At 25.0% G+C, this 13939-nt stretch overlaps 1 protein-coding gene across 7 annotated transcripts; it reads left to right on the top strand.

Annotated features, from left to right (window-relative positions):
• Window positions 1–289: 289 nt before the first annotated feature.
• Window positions 290–13580, top strand: LOC551581 (N-acetylgalactosamine kinase). Of its 7 annotated transcripts, none has more exons than XR_001706186.2 (11): window positions 290–646; window positions 2126–2281; window positions 2474–2641; window positions 5029–5236; window positions 7144–7252; window positions 7356–7513; window positions 7992–8132; window positions 8336–8450; window positions 10027–10231; window positions 11233–11466; window positions 13473–13580. XR_001706186.2 is itself a non-coding variant. In XM_006568110.3 (11 exons), the coding sequence occupies exons 3-11, from the start codon at window positions 2127–2129 to the stop codon at window positions 11396–11398; spliced, it is 1425 nt and encodes a 474-aa protein (XP_006568173.2). In that variant the 5' UTR covers window positions 290–463; window positions 557–646; window position 2126; the 3' UTR covers window positions 11399–11430. The 7 variants fall into 7 exon arrangements, 5 of the variants coding, with proteins under 5 accessions (XP_006568173.2, XP_016772811.2, XP_006568174.2 ...); XR_001706185.2 differs by having other exon boundaries at window positions 13419–13580; XM_006568110.3 differs by lacking the exon at window positions 13473–13580 and having other exon boundaries at window positions 290–463; window positions 557–646; window positions 11233–11430.
• The last annotated feature ends 359 nt before the right edge of the window (window positions 13581–13939 follow it).

Below are 13939 nucleotides of genomic sequence, written 5' to 3'. Positions count from 1 at the left end.
TTACTATGATTGTATTATATTTTTAAATTAAAATTATTTTTAAATTTCAAATAAATTTTTTAATTTATTATCTAAGTTTATCGATGTGATTCGTATACCGACATTATCCAGTTTATCTGATGAGTTCTTACTTCTGCCATAATTGTTATTCGGACATCTAAATTATGTTCTTGTGATTTCATAGTTTTAATAGCTTTTGTGCGCGAATTATTAGAACTATAACAATTACGATTTACAAATTTTTTTTAACTCGAGAAAAAAAAGATTAATAAATTATAATAATTAAATCTTATTTATAAGTTTAAAATATACGTATTTTATTCACATGTGTTATTATGTTTCATCATGATGATGAACATATGAGAAGCTATGAAATACGTGTGCTACAGTGTTATCTACGAATGATGAGTCTCATATTATCAGTTTCTTCAATTTTTATCATAAGATAAAAGCACAATTGGTTGTAAGTTTTAAATATATAGCGACTATAGTAATCACGAGTGTTCTAGTACACGTGTACACTAACGTTATTTTGTGATTTATTTCGCACATAAAGTGTTCATTTGTGCCACGTTTATGGTTAAACATCTACGATAACGTGACATATCGCCATTTTGAGATCTAAAATTTATCAATACAATAACAGGTAGGTGTCTTATTTTATTCTGCTTTTTCATCCGAAATTTTCTTATAAGAAAATTTTTTTTCCCATCTCCTTTGATCATTGCATGAAAAGCTGATACAACAACGGCCGGTATTATCTTGTTTACAAACATATAAGCATACCATGATATCTATAGATGTATTTATCCCCTGAATCTTTTTTTAAATATATATTAAAAAAATACTTTGGACATTTTTTAAATTAGTATATAATATTTTATATTATTATTTTAATAATACTACATTTGCTTCAAATTCGTTATTTTATAATGCTTTATGTTTCAATCAACGCGCTGTATAGTGGTGCCTTTTGTAGAGCAAATGGAAACTATTATGAACATCTTATAATTCAGAAGCGAGATAAATCGGTAGTGCAGGTCAATTAAAAATTTTCATTTCGACAATTTAGTTAATAATTTCAAATAATTATTAAATAAAAATTTCAATTTTCTCTTAATTAAAAACAATCTAAATGAATATTTAGAATTATCTAAATATAAAGATAATAATTATACAAATTAGTTTAAAAAAAAATATACCAAGACAGTAATTAATTGATTCCTATACGAAATATCAAAATTTTATGAAACTTCTAATTTTTATTCTCATAGATATAAAATATAAATATGTAAATAAATATCATGTATATTGTAATATTACATAATACAAATCATACGAAGCAAATTGACTTAATGGTATGCTTTAAATTTATCATTTAACTTGCGGCGTAGTAATATGTTACTCATCGATTGAACGCTCAAATGTATCGAATACTTAGAGCTCTCGCGACTGTATCTTTCGAGATTTCTTCGATTGCTGATGCTATGTCATATCCAATTAAGAAACCGTTAAAATTAGGTAAATGAAATAATTTGAATAATTTGTTTTAATATTCTAATGGAAAATTATTTCATAAATAATATTATTTATAGCATATTAATCAAAATTTTTATAAGACTAATAAGTTTTTTGAGCATATACGTCATATATTATTAATTGTATACATATTTTATGATAAATTTATAGAACATCAAAAAATCGTGTAAATGTCAGATAATAAAATCATTTCGATATTCTATCATCAAATCATTCAATCATTTTTAACGAAAATAATATTTATAAATCTATAGATTTTTTAAATTTATAATTAATTATTTTAAACTATAAGTTATATTAAATTTCAAATTAGAATTTGAGATAGAATTTATGAATCGAAATGACAGTCTCGAACAATCTTATTATCATAATAATATTCATTTAGCTGTGACTTTTGTTGTTTTATTGTGTATTTTTATAGTTATTCGGATAAATTGTTTTTCAACTTCTCGATTATCTTTTTTACTTCTGAATGAAAAAATTAAAAGTTTTTTTCTTTGAAAAATAAAATATTTTTCATAACAGTTACAATGCTTGTTGATTATATGACTTATATTGAGAAAATCTTTTATGAATTTGTTTCAAGAATGCCAGATAATAAAAAATGCATTATAAATCCGGAAGAACGAGTTCCCATTTTACAACCAAATGAAAAACTCTTAAAGAGACTGGATATTTTAGCTGATCATTTTCAATCAACATACAATATCAAACCTTTGTTTTTTGTAAGAGTTCCGGGAAGGTAATTTTTCATTCTTATATTAATATAACAATAATTTATAATAATGATTAATTCTTTATATTATATTAGTCAAGATAAAATAAAATCTACTGTAGATATATTGTTGTAAATAATTTATAAAAGGACAATGTTTTCAACGTTATTAAACTTCCATTTCGAATAATTGTGGTTATTTTAATCAACTGTTCGCAGAGTTAATTTAATTGGTGAGCACATCGATTATTGCGGATATGCTGTTTGTCCAATGGCTATTGAACAAGATATACTTATTGCTGTAGCACTCTCAAACGACAACGTCATTCATCTTACTAATTTAGATTCAAAATACAAAAATTTCCACTGCAATTTCAAAGACATTAGGTAAGTGAAAAAAATAATTATGAATTTAAAAAGAAAATAAAAAAGAAAGCTTCAATTAAACAGATTATTTATTTATTTATATATTATAAAATGTTTTAAAGCTTTATTTTATTTTACGTTTTTAATATAAATGACATAAATTTCTTATCATTCTCATTTTTTGCAATTAAGTAACTTTAATTTAATGCAAGATAGTTACTTTAAAGTGTAACAAGAAATATTGCATTCAATTACGAAGGACAAACTTAATACAAGTATATCTTAAACTTTCAAGAGTGTGAATAATCAGAGTATTGTACTACATCTAGAAACACGATCTAAGTTCAAGTTACAAATTGAAATTTTTTCGCTGAATTTTCTATTTAATGTGCATACATAAAGAGTGTATAATTTTACATAAATAAATTTAAATTGAAATATATATATATATACATGTAAGTACTATAAAACACGGAATATTTCTCATAAAATTTAATTTCAATCTAACTCTTTCAATCTAACTAATGATTTAATCAACTTTAATTATTATCTATATTGATATTTTAATACATAGAGATAATATTTTTTTTATAGGATAAAATATGTTCTAATATAATTAAAATATATGTTTTGAAATCAAATTAAAATTTCTACATCTGTATATTTATTCTATTATTACCTCGGATGGTAATAATATAATATTCTGTACAATATGCAATTTCATCGTAAAAAATTTCCGCGGTGCATTTTTCGCGAAGACAAAAATAAATGGCATTCTGTCTGACGTGAAACTAATTTGCCAGAAAAGTACCGTAACACTGCTGGTCGTGTCAGATTAAAGGAGGCAGCAATAAAATGAAAAGTTAGACGATAAAGCTGGCTATGTAATTTTATTACGGTCATCGAATTTAGCCGTCAACGATTGAAAATTCCTGTTATCATTGAAAAATTTAATGGATAATCGTAACTATTATGTTTATGAAACGATTTTTCAATCATCGACTAATTCATGGAATCCATTTAATTTTCATAAATTATGAAATTTATCTCGAATTGATTTGATAAAATGTCAAATATCATTACTAAACAGTGAAGGAAAAATAAGAATAAATTGGCTAAAGTAATATTCATATAAAATTTCATTTCAAATCATAGAAAAAAATGATTAGTTTTTTTAGTTATATTTAAAATAATTAATTAAATATAAAACCTTCAAATAAAATGATTTTATAATCAATCAATTTCTAGAAAAAATATTTTAATTTGTGAATAATATGAAAATACGTTTGTAAATATTGAAGAAAAAATATTTGAAACAATTCTATATAAGAAATATAGTTGAAAACATGAGAACAATAGCTTCTAAGGCTATATATTACGTAAGAATTGTTACCAGTTATGATACTGATTCTTTATGTTACGGGTAAAAATATAAAACATAATTTGAGTAAATAGAAGTCTTTGTAACTCATCAGAGATGGATTTCTTTGTAGACAAAGTAATTGTATTCTTCAAGAATATCTAAATGTTCTCATGAATTCTCTAAATTTTTTTCATAACAATAGTTACAATTTATTTTATAATATATCAAAATTATTATAAAGTTATGTTTTTTATATTAAATGAAGTTTATAAATTAAAAATTCAAAATCTTTGTATAATAATATTATTTATTTAATCTTTATTAGTTTCCATTATCGATGTAACAACATATTAACATATTATTAGCATATCTAACTTTAATCATATAAATTTTAAATTTAATAAAATTTAGGGGAAAAAAGCAAGTGAATGATTCGCTGATTAAAATCTCTGATTAATCTTTTCGCGTTGATGTCGAATACCGGCAGTAATTTTCGCATATAATAACCTCGCTCCTCTCAGCAAAAGAAGAAAAATGAACTTCATCATAATGCAAATAAAAAGGAGATAATGCTAGAAGGAAAAATATAGATGTTTACCATTAGGTATTTCATTGGTCTTTTTGTTTTCGTGCAACAAAAAGAATATATGTGCAAAAATCCGTAAAATTTGCAAACATTGTTCTAAAAAAAATCTTTAAAATAAAATCCATGCCGGATTATATGCAAATATAGGTAATGCAAAAGAAATAGCAAAAGTAATGGAAAAATATCTTGCAGTGGGAAGTAGCAAGGGAATTAAAGAAATAAAAATAATATAAGTAACATGAAATATTATTAAAAAAATGAAACCTAAAATATATTTCACTATCTTTTTTTATAAATTTTTCAATATTTAATTAACAAGAAAAATTTTCCATGTTTTATATTTTACAATCTTTTTTGTTATTTGCTTTTGTTATTTTGTTATTCCCAAAAATAGAAATAGATAAAATTATTGCAAATATAATCGCAATAAAAACATAAATTTTATGTTTTTCTACACAGTGTTTGTATCGGAGATGTCGACAGTGGTCCAGACTGGTACAAATATTTTCTCTGCGGCGTGAAAGGAGCTCTTGAAGTGATCCCAGAGGAATGTGTACCTTCGGGAATTTTAGCTGCAGTTTGGGGTAACATTCCTCCTAATTCAGGACTCTCGAGTTCTAGCGCGCTAGTTTCCGCCGCTGTCCTTTTGATCGTGCACGCTAGTCAGGTAAATACTTTTTTCAGATATTCAAATTTGCTATATTTTTATTACAGAAATTATTTTATCTCAATAGATTTAGAATTTTATTTATTTAAATACATTTTGAATTGTAATAATCTTAAAAATACAAAGAATTATTTAAGACAATATTTAAAAAATTAATAGATTATTGGAATGTATGTTTAACTTATAATATAAATTGAAATAAATTCCATTGAAATTTTGCAGAGAAGAACATATTAACGTATAAGAAAGTTTCGAAATGAAAAAGAAATGATAGAAAAAAATTTTGGAGAAATATATATTTTTCAGGATGAAGATATATCTTCAAGTTTATTCCATCGAACAAGTATATAATATTCCTTGCAGGCAAGAAAAGTTTTTAACAATAAATAAAACGTGTCAGATATTATATGTTATTTTTTAAAAATTTTATCCAAAAAAGTTTATTTGAATTATTCTAAAATCGGATTATAACATCTTTTGCTTAAGATTTATACATAGATATTAAATCAAATATTTGAAAAACTTCAAAACATTTCTACAGTATATTATTATTGAAATCAATCAATAAAGTATTATCATTATTTTTTATCGTAGTTTGTAAAAAAATAACAGAAGAAGACTTCGAAACGAGGAATATTTGACGAACAAATGAGGAATATTGAGTTTACGCCGAGTTTTACTTACTCGAAGCCGAGTATTTTGCAAAGCTACGTGATTAACAAGCTGCACGAGGTATCAGTATCATGTACTGGATATAGCTGTTTCATTATGATTAAATCACACATACACATATGTCAATACGTATCTCGACGCATTGTTGAGGAGGACAGTTCCGTTTGTAGAGAAATAATGGAAAAAGAGATCTCGAACCGGCTTTGCTCCGGAGATAAGTAAAATCTCATCGTTCTTTTCCCTCGTCGCCACGATGGAGCATCATTCCCTCTCCTTCCCCTTCCATTTTACCCTTTTATTTTCCTCTCTTTTTCTATCTCAAGGCTGCAAGATCGATGAGAAAAGTTCCCTGGTCCCTAATGTCTCTTTCAACGAAGTCACGATCTTCTCATGGCGCTTGCTAGTCTTCAAGATTATGCGTCGAATATCTTCGAATGAAATGTCCCAAGAATTTCTTATATTTTCTTGTCCATTACCCACTTTTCCGCCCCCACGATCGCATAAAATATGTTTATGATTGCTTTACATACGGCTATTGAAACTTTATGCTATAAAATTGATTCCATATCATCATATACATGTACGATATTTTCATAATAATATCATATACATTGGCAATATTGCGAATTATATATGGTGAATAAGAATTTGGCCAGTAGAATAAATTACCAGTTGATAATAATTTTGAATTAATAATAGATAAGAGAAATCAAATGTAATTCAAAAATCATCGTAATATATTGATCATCACCGATAAAAATTCAGAAAAATTATTTGTTTAAGACAGACGTTCGAAAATTAAAAGATTATCAATATTCCAAGATCTTCGACTCATTCCTTGTTTCGTGAAATGATAAAAATTTATTCATAACTAAACTTATAACTCTCCATGTCAAAATAAATTATTAAAAATAACTTTCTATTTATTTTTTTCTTATTTTAACTTTTTTTAATTGTTGAAATTTGACTTACAGATTACAAATTTAAAAATATTTAACAATTTATCATGCAAATTTCAATCTGCAAAAATGGAATAAATTTACTTTCCTAGATCTCTAGTGTAATTATTGAGTTCTCTTAGAATAAATATTTCCAAAATTGAAAGATTTAATACAATGGCTGTAAATTACAAAATAAAAAAAAAGAAATATAGATATTGCAATAAGAAAAATATTTGACAATGAAATTTAGATTAGAAATCGAATTTCCAACCAATGAAATCGTTTCTGTTCTAGCATCAACTATCGAAACGTGAATTAGCTACCATCAGTGCTAATGCTGAAAGATATATTGGTACCCAAGGTGGTGGAATGGATCAAGCGATCGCGTTCCTTGGAAAAGCAGGTAATTTTCTTCATTTCCAAAAGGAACAATTCTTAATTTAATCATATTATATAATCTACGAATATGAATATGTTCATGGTGATGCTCGTTAATACTCATGAAGGTTCTGCAATGCTAATCGAATTCAACCCCTTGCGTGGTACCGATGTCATTTTACCGGAAACCGCAGTATTCGTAATAGCGCACAGCCAAGCTTGTCATAACAAAGCTTCCACAACAGATTATAATTTAAGAGTTGCAGAATGTCGCTTAGCTGCACAGGTAATGTGCATTCTTTATAATTATGAATTTGAATTTATTTATTTTTCAATTATTTACTTGCTAAAGTAATAAAGTATTTTATATGAATATAAATATTTACAATAAAGCGGATAATTAAATTGAGATAAATTGTTATTTGCGAATTAAATATAGAAAATGAATAACGTTTGATGTTAAAATATAATACGATAAAAGAGAAAAAAGGAATTGTAAAAGGAGATTTGAAAACGCATTCGATTTATTTGTTGGTTTCCAACATGATATACCTTCAAAGAGATTAATGAGATTTTTTTCTATTGTATTTTACGATTATTAAGTAACTGGTTTTTACCATTGATATGCTCATGTAAATAGGAATTGATAAAATTTTTGTTTTTACACGTTTTTCTATAATTTTATTTCCAAAATATTAATTTTATTATTTTTTAATACTTTTTAAACCGTGACTCTTTTCTAAGATTAATTCATTTATTCATAGATGATAGCAAAGAAAAGAAACAAACCTTGGGAACATGTACAAAGACTAATCGATATCCAAGAGAGTCTTAATATGAGCTTAAACGAAATGGTTTCAGTTATAACAACCGACCTTCACGAAGAACCATATACCCTGAGCGAGGTATGCAGTTAACATAACATGCAGTTGATGTATAATAACGAATAATTGTTGGAATGCTATTATTGAAAAAAAAAATATCCATTGTTGAAAAAAAAGTATTATAGATATAAGATATTATATCAATTGATTTTTTTTTTATCCATGATTTTATCCATGATAAGATTTAATTCATTATCAGTAGCTATACATGTTATTTTTTTCAGATTAGCAAGAACCTTGATACAACGAATGAGAAACTTCGTGAAATATCATTATTACAAAATTTTAGCAATGCGCAAATTTTCAAATTGAAACAACGCGCTCTCCATGTGTATCAAGGTAATATTAATTTATGAAAACATTGAAACACAAAGCATATAAATTATTTTTTTCTTTTTCTCTCTAGCAAACTTTCCATAGATTGATTTTCAAAAAAATTTTTAATAAAATTTATTTGCATTGTTATTTTTTTCACAAATGTTCTCGTTTTAATCATATTTTCAACAGAATAATTCAATTATACAAATTCTATCATCATATAATATCAAAGAAATTTGATATGAGGAAATTTTGAATATCAGATAAGAATTCGCGAAATTTCTAAGAACAAATACTGAAAATAAACTGTTCTATCATTAAATCAATTTGATCATCTGATTAAAAAATCTAATTAGAAGAAAAAAGATCGCGTATCAATCATTTACATGCATTCTTTAATAAAATAATAAATTTTTAATTGTAATCATTTGTTTGCAACCGATCATATTTGACTCAAGTCAATAGAATTTATTATTACTTAGAAATATAGCGAAAATGACAAGAATTCTTTAAAAGCTTCTATTCAAATTTTTTTATCTTTATTTTTACTTGTTCAATAATTGTTCTCAGATTTTATTAATAAAGAGATAATTTCCTTTAGAATATCAGTAAATAAATACAAAATGAGATAAAGAAATTTAACTCATTTAATATGATATGTACATAGATATTTGAAGAATTATGCTTCTTTCCTGTTGAAAATTTCCATTAAAATCGCGCGAAAGTTTAATTAGACGTTATATAATTAATCTTGAATAATAGTCTTCAGAACTACTTAAAACAATTAAATTTCATGCATTCAATTTCATGGAAATATAATACAATTAATGTCTATACTCAGTGTTATATAATATTAATATATTTATAGAACAATAAAATACTAACTAATAAAATTTATATAATTTTAAAGTTGATTCTAAAGGCTGAAACAAAAAGTTTTATATATAAAAAACTTATATATTAAATTATTATAATTATAAGCAATTTAAATTAAATAAAGCAAAGTAAAAACAAAACAACACAATAATATGATAAAGATAAAATTCTCTCATTCTCTCTGTTTCATTTCATTTAATGCAAATTTCAATTGATTATATTTATTATATTTAGATTATATTATATAAATTACATTTTATATCAACTTTTATGTTTGTTTTGGCTTTTAAAATCTTCAAATGTATCTCACGAATATCTTATATCAATATTATTCAATATGCTATTTTGCGTTATTATCCACTATGAATAGACTATGAAATTCTTCAGATTTTGGGCTTACTACATGATTTATAAGCGTAAATGTTTTATTACCCATTTCTCTGCCCTATTAGATAGAATTATATTATATTACTTTTCTTAAACGATATACACAAGATGCATATGTACATTCTATTAGAAAGAGCAAGAAAAAAATATGAGATCAACTCCGGATTTTTATCTAGCAATTTGAAATTCTATACACATATTAAAAGTGTCTTATCCAATTTTTCATCGCTTTACTACTATTATCTTTTATACTATCATCAACGTGTGTTCATTATTAGTATATTTATTAAATATCAATCGATTGAATGATCATATGATTCCATATATATTTTAGAGGCGGCTAGAGTGCTCGAATTCCAACATATTAGTGAGAAAAATGCAATTATGGAAGAGGAGAAGCTAAAACAACTGGGCAATCTGATGTCCAACAGCCATTTCAGTATGCACAAACTATACGAGTGCAGTCATCCTAGTGTCAATTCACTCGTTGACAAAGCTATGGCTTGTGGTGCACTCGGTGCAAGGCTCACGGGAGCTGGGTAAGTGAAACTCGGGACTTGGATAACAGTCGTGTCATATTGTCCATCATTGTAAATTAAATTTACATGTATAGAAGAATAAATTTAATATATCTCATATGTATTCGTGACAGATGATCAAAGGGAATGAAAATGAAATTGAAAAAAATGTCTTGAAGTTTTGTATTCTGCAATTTAAGAATGCGTATTTAAATAAAAATAGATTCTATCATTTTATTGGTATATTTATTATATATATATATGATCATATAAAATAGATTGAAAATTAAATAATAATTGTAAATTAAAAAAATTATGAATCTGCAAATTATTTATTACAAATTATTTTTGTTTTTTTGATCATCTTGAAATTGACACTTCCCAAACCATAACTAATTCTATCTTTTTCTAAATATATTTCTTTTTTTAAACTCCTGACATTTTAATCATTCTCTTTTTATAATCAAAATTATTCATTATAATTATTATACTTTAATTAAAAATACCAATAATAAATAATTTAATAAGAAAAAATGGATCTAAGTCTTCAAATCCTATTCAAAAAGATTAATTGTTTCACGATGGAAATTCAATGAATTTTATTGCATTTTAAATGATTTCAAAAGTAGATTATTTTTTTATTCAGAAAAAAACTCTTTTTTTATTATCAAATGATTTTTTCAATATTTTTTTTCAGTATCTCTATTTAAAGAAAAAAAAATTGTAATGACTTCTCCGAAAAGCAAATCGATCTATGGGTGTGTTTCAATTGCCAGTGTTGTTTATCGAAGAAATTATTTTTATAACACGATAGCATGCAACTCAAGAGCTAATGTAACATTATGGAAACTTTAACGAAAATGTTTCCAATGTATAAAATCATTCATTGAAAACGTCACACCTGTTAATGTTTCATGAGATTATAATATTGCAATTTCATATATAGCGTCAGTTTCATTGAATATATTTCAACATGGCAAAATTAATGAAATGATATATTCGTGTGATTTCATTTTACATAGATGGGGTGGCTGCATAGTGGCCATCATAACGAAAGACAAGGTTTCTCAATTTGTGGATACACTGAAAAAGGAACTCGATCTATGCGGGATAAAGGATGGATTCAAGCTCGACGATTTGGTTTTTCCAACGGAACCGAACCAGGGTGCTGCAATTTATATGATCTAGTTTTCATTCTCCATCTGTTTCCTGCCTTCTTGCATTTTATAAATTTCGAGCAATTAATTTATCAAAAGGTTTCTTAATTATACATTTCTTAATTTTAAATTATCTATACGTAATAATAATACAAATGATACATGTGATTATACATGTATTTATATATATATATATATATATATATATATATATATATAATATATAATATATATATATATATATATATATATAAGAAATGAATTTAAAATCATTTCTAATAAAGAGGCTATTCGATTAATTTATGTGTAAGCGTTAAATATAAGTGTTAAATATAAGTTTTGTGAGCAACACAATTGCTATTTGCATTGTAATTTATGATATACTTTCATTGACTAATGATATTGATATATTAAATTGATATATGAATTATGTAATGTAATCCATATTTTTATGATAAATATATAATATCATGCTATTTTATAAGTTTAAAAACTTTAAAAAGTAACATGATAAATATAATAAAATAAATCGAATATTATTTAAATATTCGAATGTCTTCTTAAAGAATAAATCCAATTTTCTTATAATTTAAAAATAGATTTTAAAATAATATATTTTTTTTTTATAGCATTTTATACTCTTTTTTTCTAGTTTCTTATGGTAAACTGCATTTGAAGTAATAACGTAAGAAAAGATATAAATGAGAGAGAAAATTAAGAATTTGATAGGCTTCTATAAAAGCTTCTCTATTTTTAAGAACTGGTCTCGCTAGTTGAGAGATTAGATAATCACTAACAATCAATATTGAAATTACATAGTAAATGGGAAATCTATGTCAGCAGTTTCTGGAACATTATCAAAGTTTATTTCGAAGGGATAAAGGGGTGGATAAATGGAATTTGTCAGGGAAAATTTCCATTCGACCTAGATTCGTTTAAGGGATTTCTTATGTATGTGATTTTGAGGATTCTATCATTGACATGGAAATAATAAGAAAAGAGCATTGAACAAAGAAATCATGCGTAAATAATTGCGAATTTATTCAAATTTCTTCATGGCACATGGTTTGTCTTAAAAATAAAAAATATCCTATTAACATGATTTATTAAACTTAAAAATTTATGAAGTCAATTTAAAAATATTCTTCATTAAATAATATTTAAATTTTTCATGGAATATTTAATGACTTATAAGATGATTTTTTTTTCTTCCTAGATGGAATAATTTTGAAGATATTTAAGAATATAAAAAGGACAAAATTGAAAAAATATATATTCACATAAGAACATTTTTCATGGGTTAGGTCAGCGTACTCGACAGTCTAAGATCCGACATTGATATTGATTTTCTACTACCAGTCTATGCTAATAAATTTCTCGATAAGAGAAAGAACAACCAGCCACCGAAAAACTCGTTTCACCTTTGGAATCGGTTGACTGCTTCATTGATTTAATCTACTACCATACTCGAATGAAAGATCAAGTTTAATTTAAGATTGATTTGTGTTTTTTTCTTTTGTGAAATTTTAGAATATTATTTAATTTTTAATTTATTTTATTTATTTATTTAGTTTTATTAACTTTTAATTTAATATAAGGATGTATCTCAAGCATAATTCAGAATTTACAGTTTTAGAGAGTCAAATTATATTTAACTTTCAACTTATCAAATTCTCTTCATTACTTTAATATGTTGCTTTTGCAATCAAGCGTAAAACAACTCATGAATTTCACATTAAACAGCAACGATCGTAAAATGTTTCAGATAACTAGCTTAAATTTTAATGTATAATATATAGATATATAATACAACAACATTTTTACGAATTATAAAAAATCCAGATGGTCTAGATTTCCAAGATATAATTTTAAAACTTTGTTATACAAAATTTATTTTTATTATAAGCTGATTTATCACAGTCTTTTAATTCTGTTTTAATATAAATTTAATAAGAAATTTCTCCGCTATTATTTCAATTTCTATTGTTAAATACATTTAATTTTCTTACCGGTAGTATATCCTCCGTAGAACAAAATGAAATTTGTTTCAGTTTGACATCGTTTTGAAATAAGGCAATGACGATACACTTTGTTCTCGGATCTAGAACTTCCTGGTGGACGAACATCAGCTTAGGCAAGGAAATTTCTCAAGTTCTGTAAACTGTGGTGAACCATGTGAAACAAGTTACGTATTAACAGAGAGGGTAAAATTGGTAAGTCGAGAAAATACGTGATGTCGAAAGTTTAAATTCCTCAGAAATCCTGAAATTTATTTACACTACAGTTATATGACCAATTTGCCAATGAACATCTTTCTTCTCTCGTTATAATAGTCTTCACGAGATAGTGATATTTTATTATATATTTTATATATTTTATTTTCTATTATATATTTTTTATATTATTTCATTAACAGATAAATATTCCTAATTATAGTTTCAGATCCTGATCTTTTCAAGTATCAATTTGCTTATTAAGATGTTCAAGCATATAAATTTTAATTCTGAATATTTTGTTGAATTCTGAATATTTTGATTTATTTATTCATTTACTGTTTACTATTAAGAGATCA

This window comes from Apis mellifera, linkage group LG1, assembly GCF_003254395.2.
Source record: "Apis mellifera strain DH4 linkage group LG1, Amel_HAv3.1, whole genome shotgun sequence".
Lineage (NCBI taxonomy): Eukaryota > Metazoa > Arthropoda > Insecta > Hymenoptera > Apidae > Apis > Apis mellifera.
Note: the sequence above shows the minus strand (reverse complement) of the source record. Positions and strands in the feature narration are given on the sequence as shown.

Excerpts from the sequence above, each read along its gene's own strand:
- LOC551581 (XM_006568110.3), top strand. The coding sequence starts at position 2,127 with ATGCCAGATAATAAAAAATGCATTATAAATCCGGAAGAACGAGTTCCC. Across the intron at positions 7,253-7,355 it reads CGCGTTCCTTGGAAAAGCAG|GTTCTGCAATGCTAATCGAA; the intron begins GTAATTTTCTTC and ends ATACTCATGAAG. Across the intron at positions 10,232-11,232 it reads GCAAGGCTCACGGGAGCTGG|ATGGGGTGGCTGCATAGTGG; the intron begins GTAAGTGAAACT and ends CATTTTACATAG.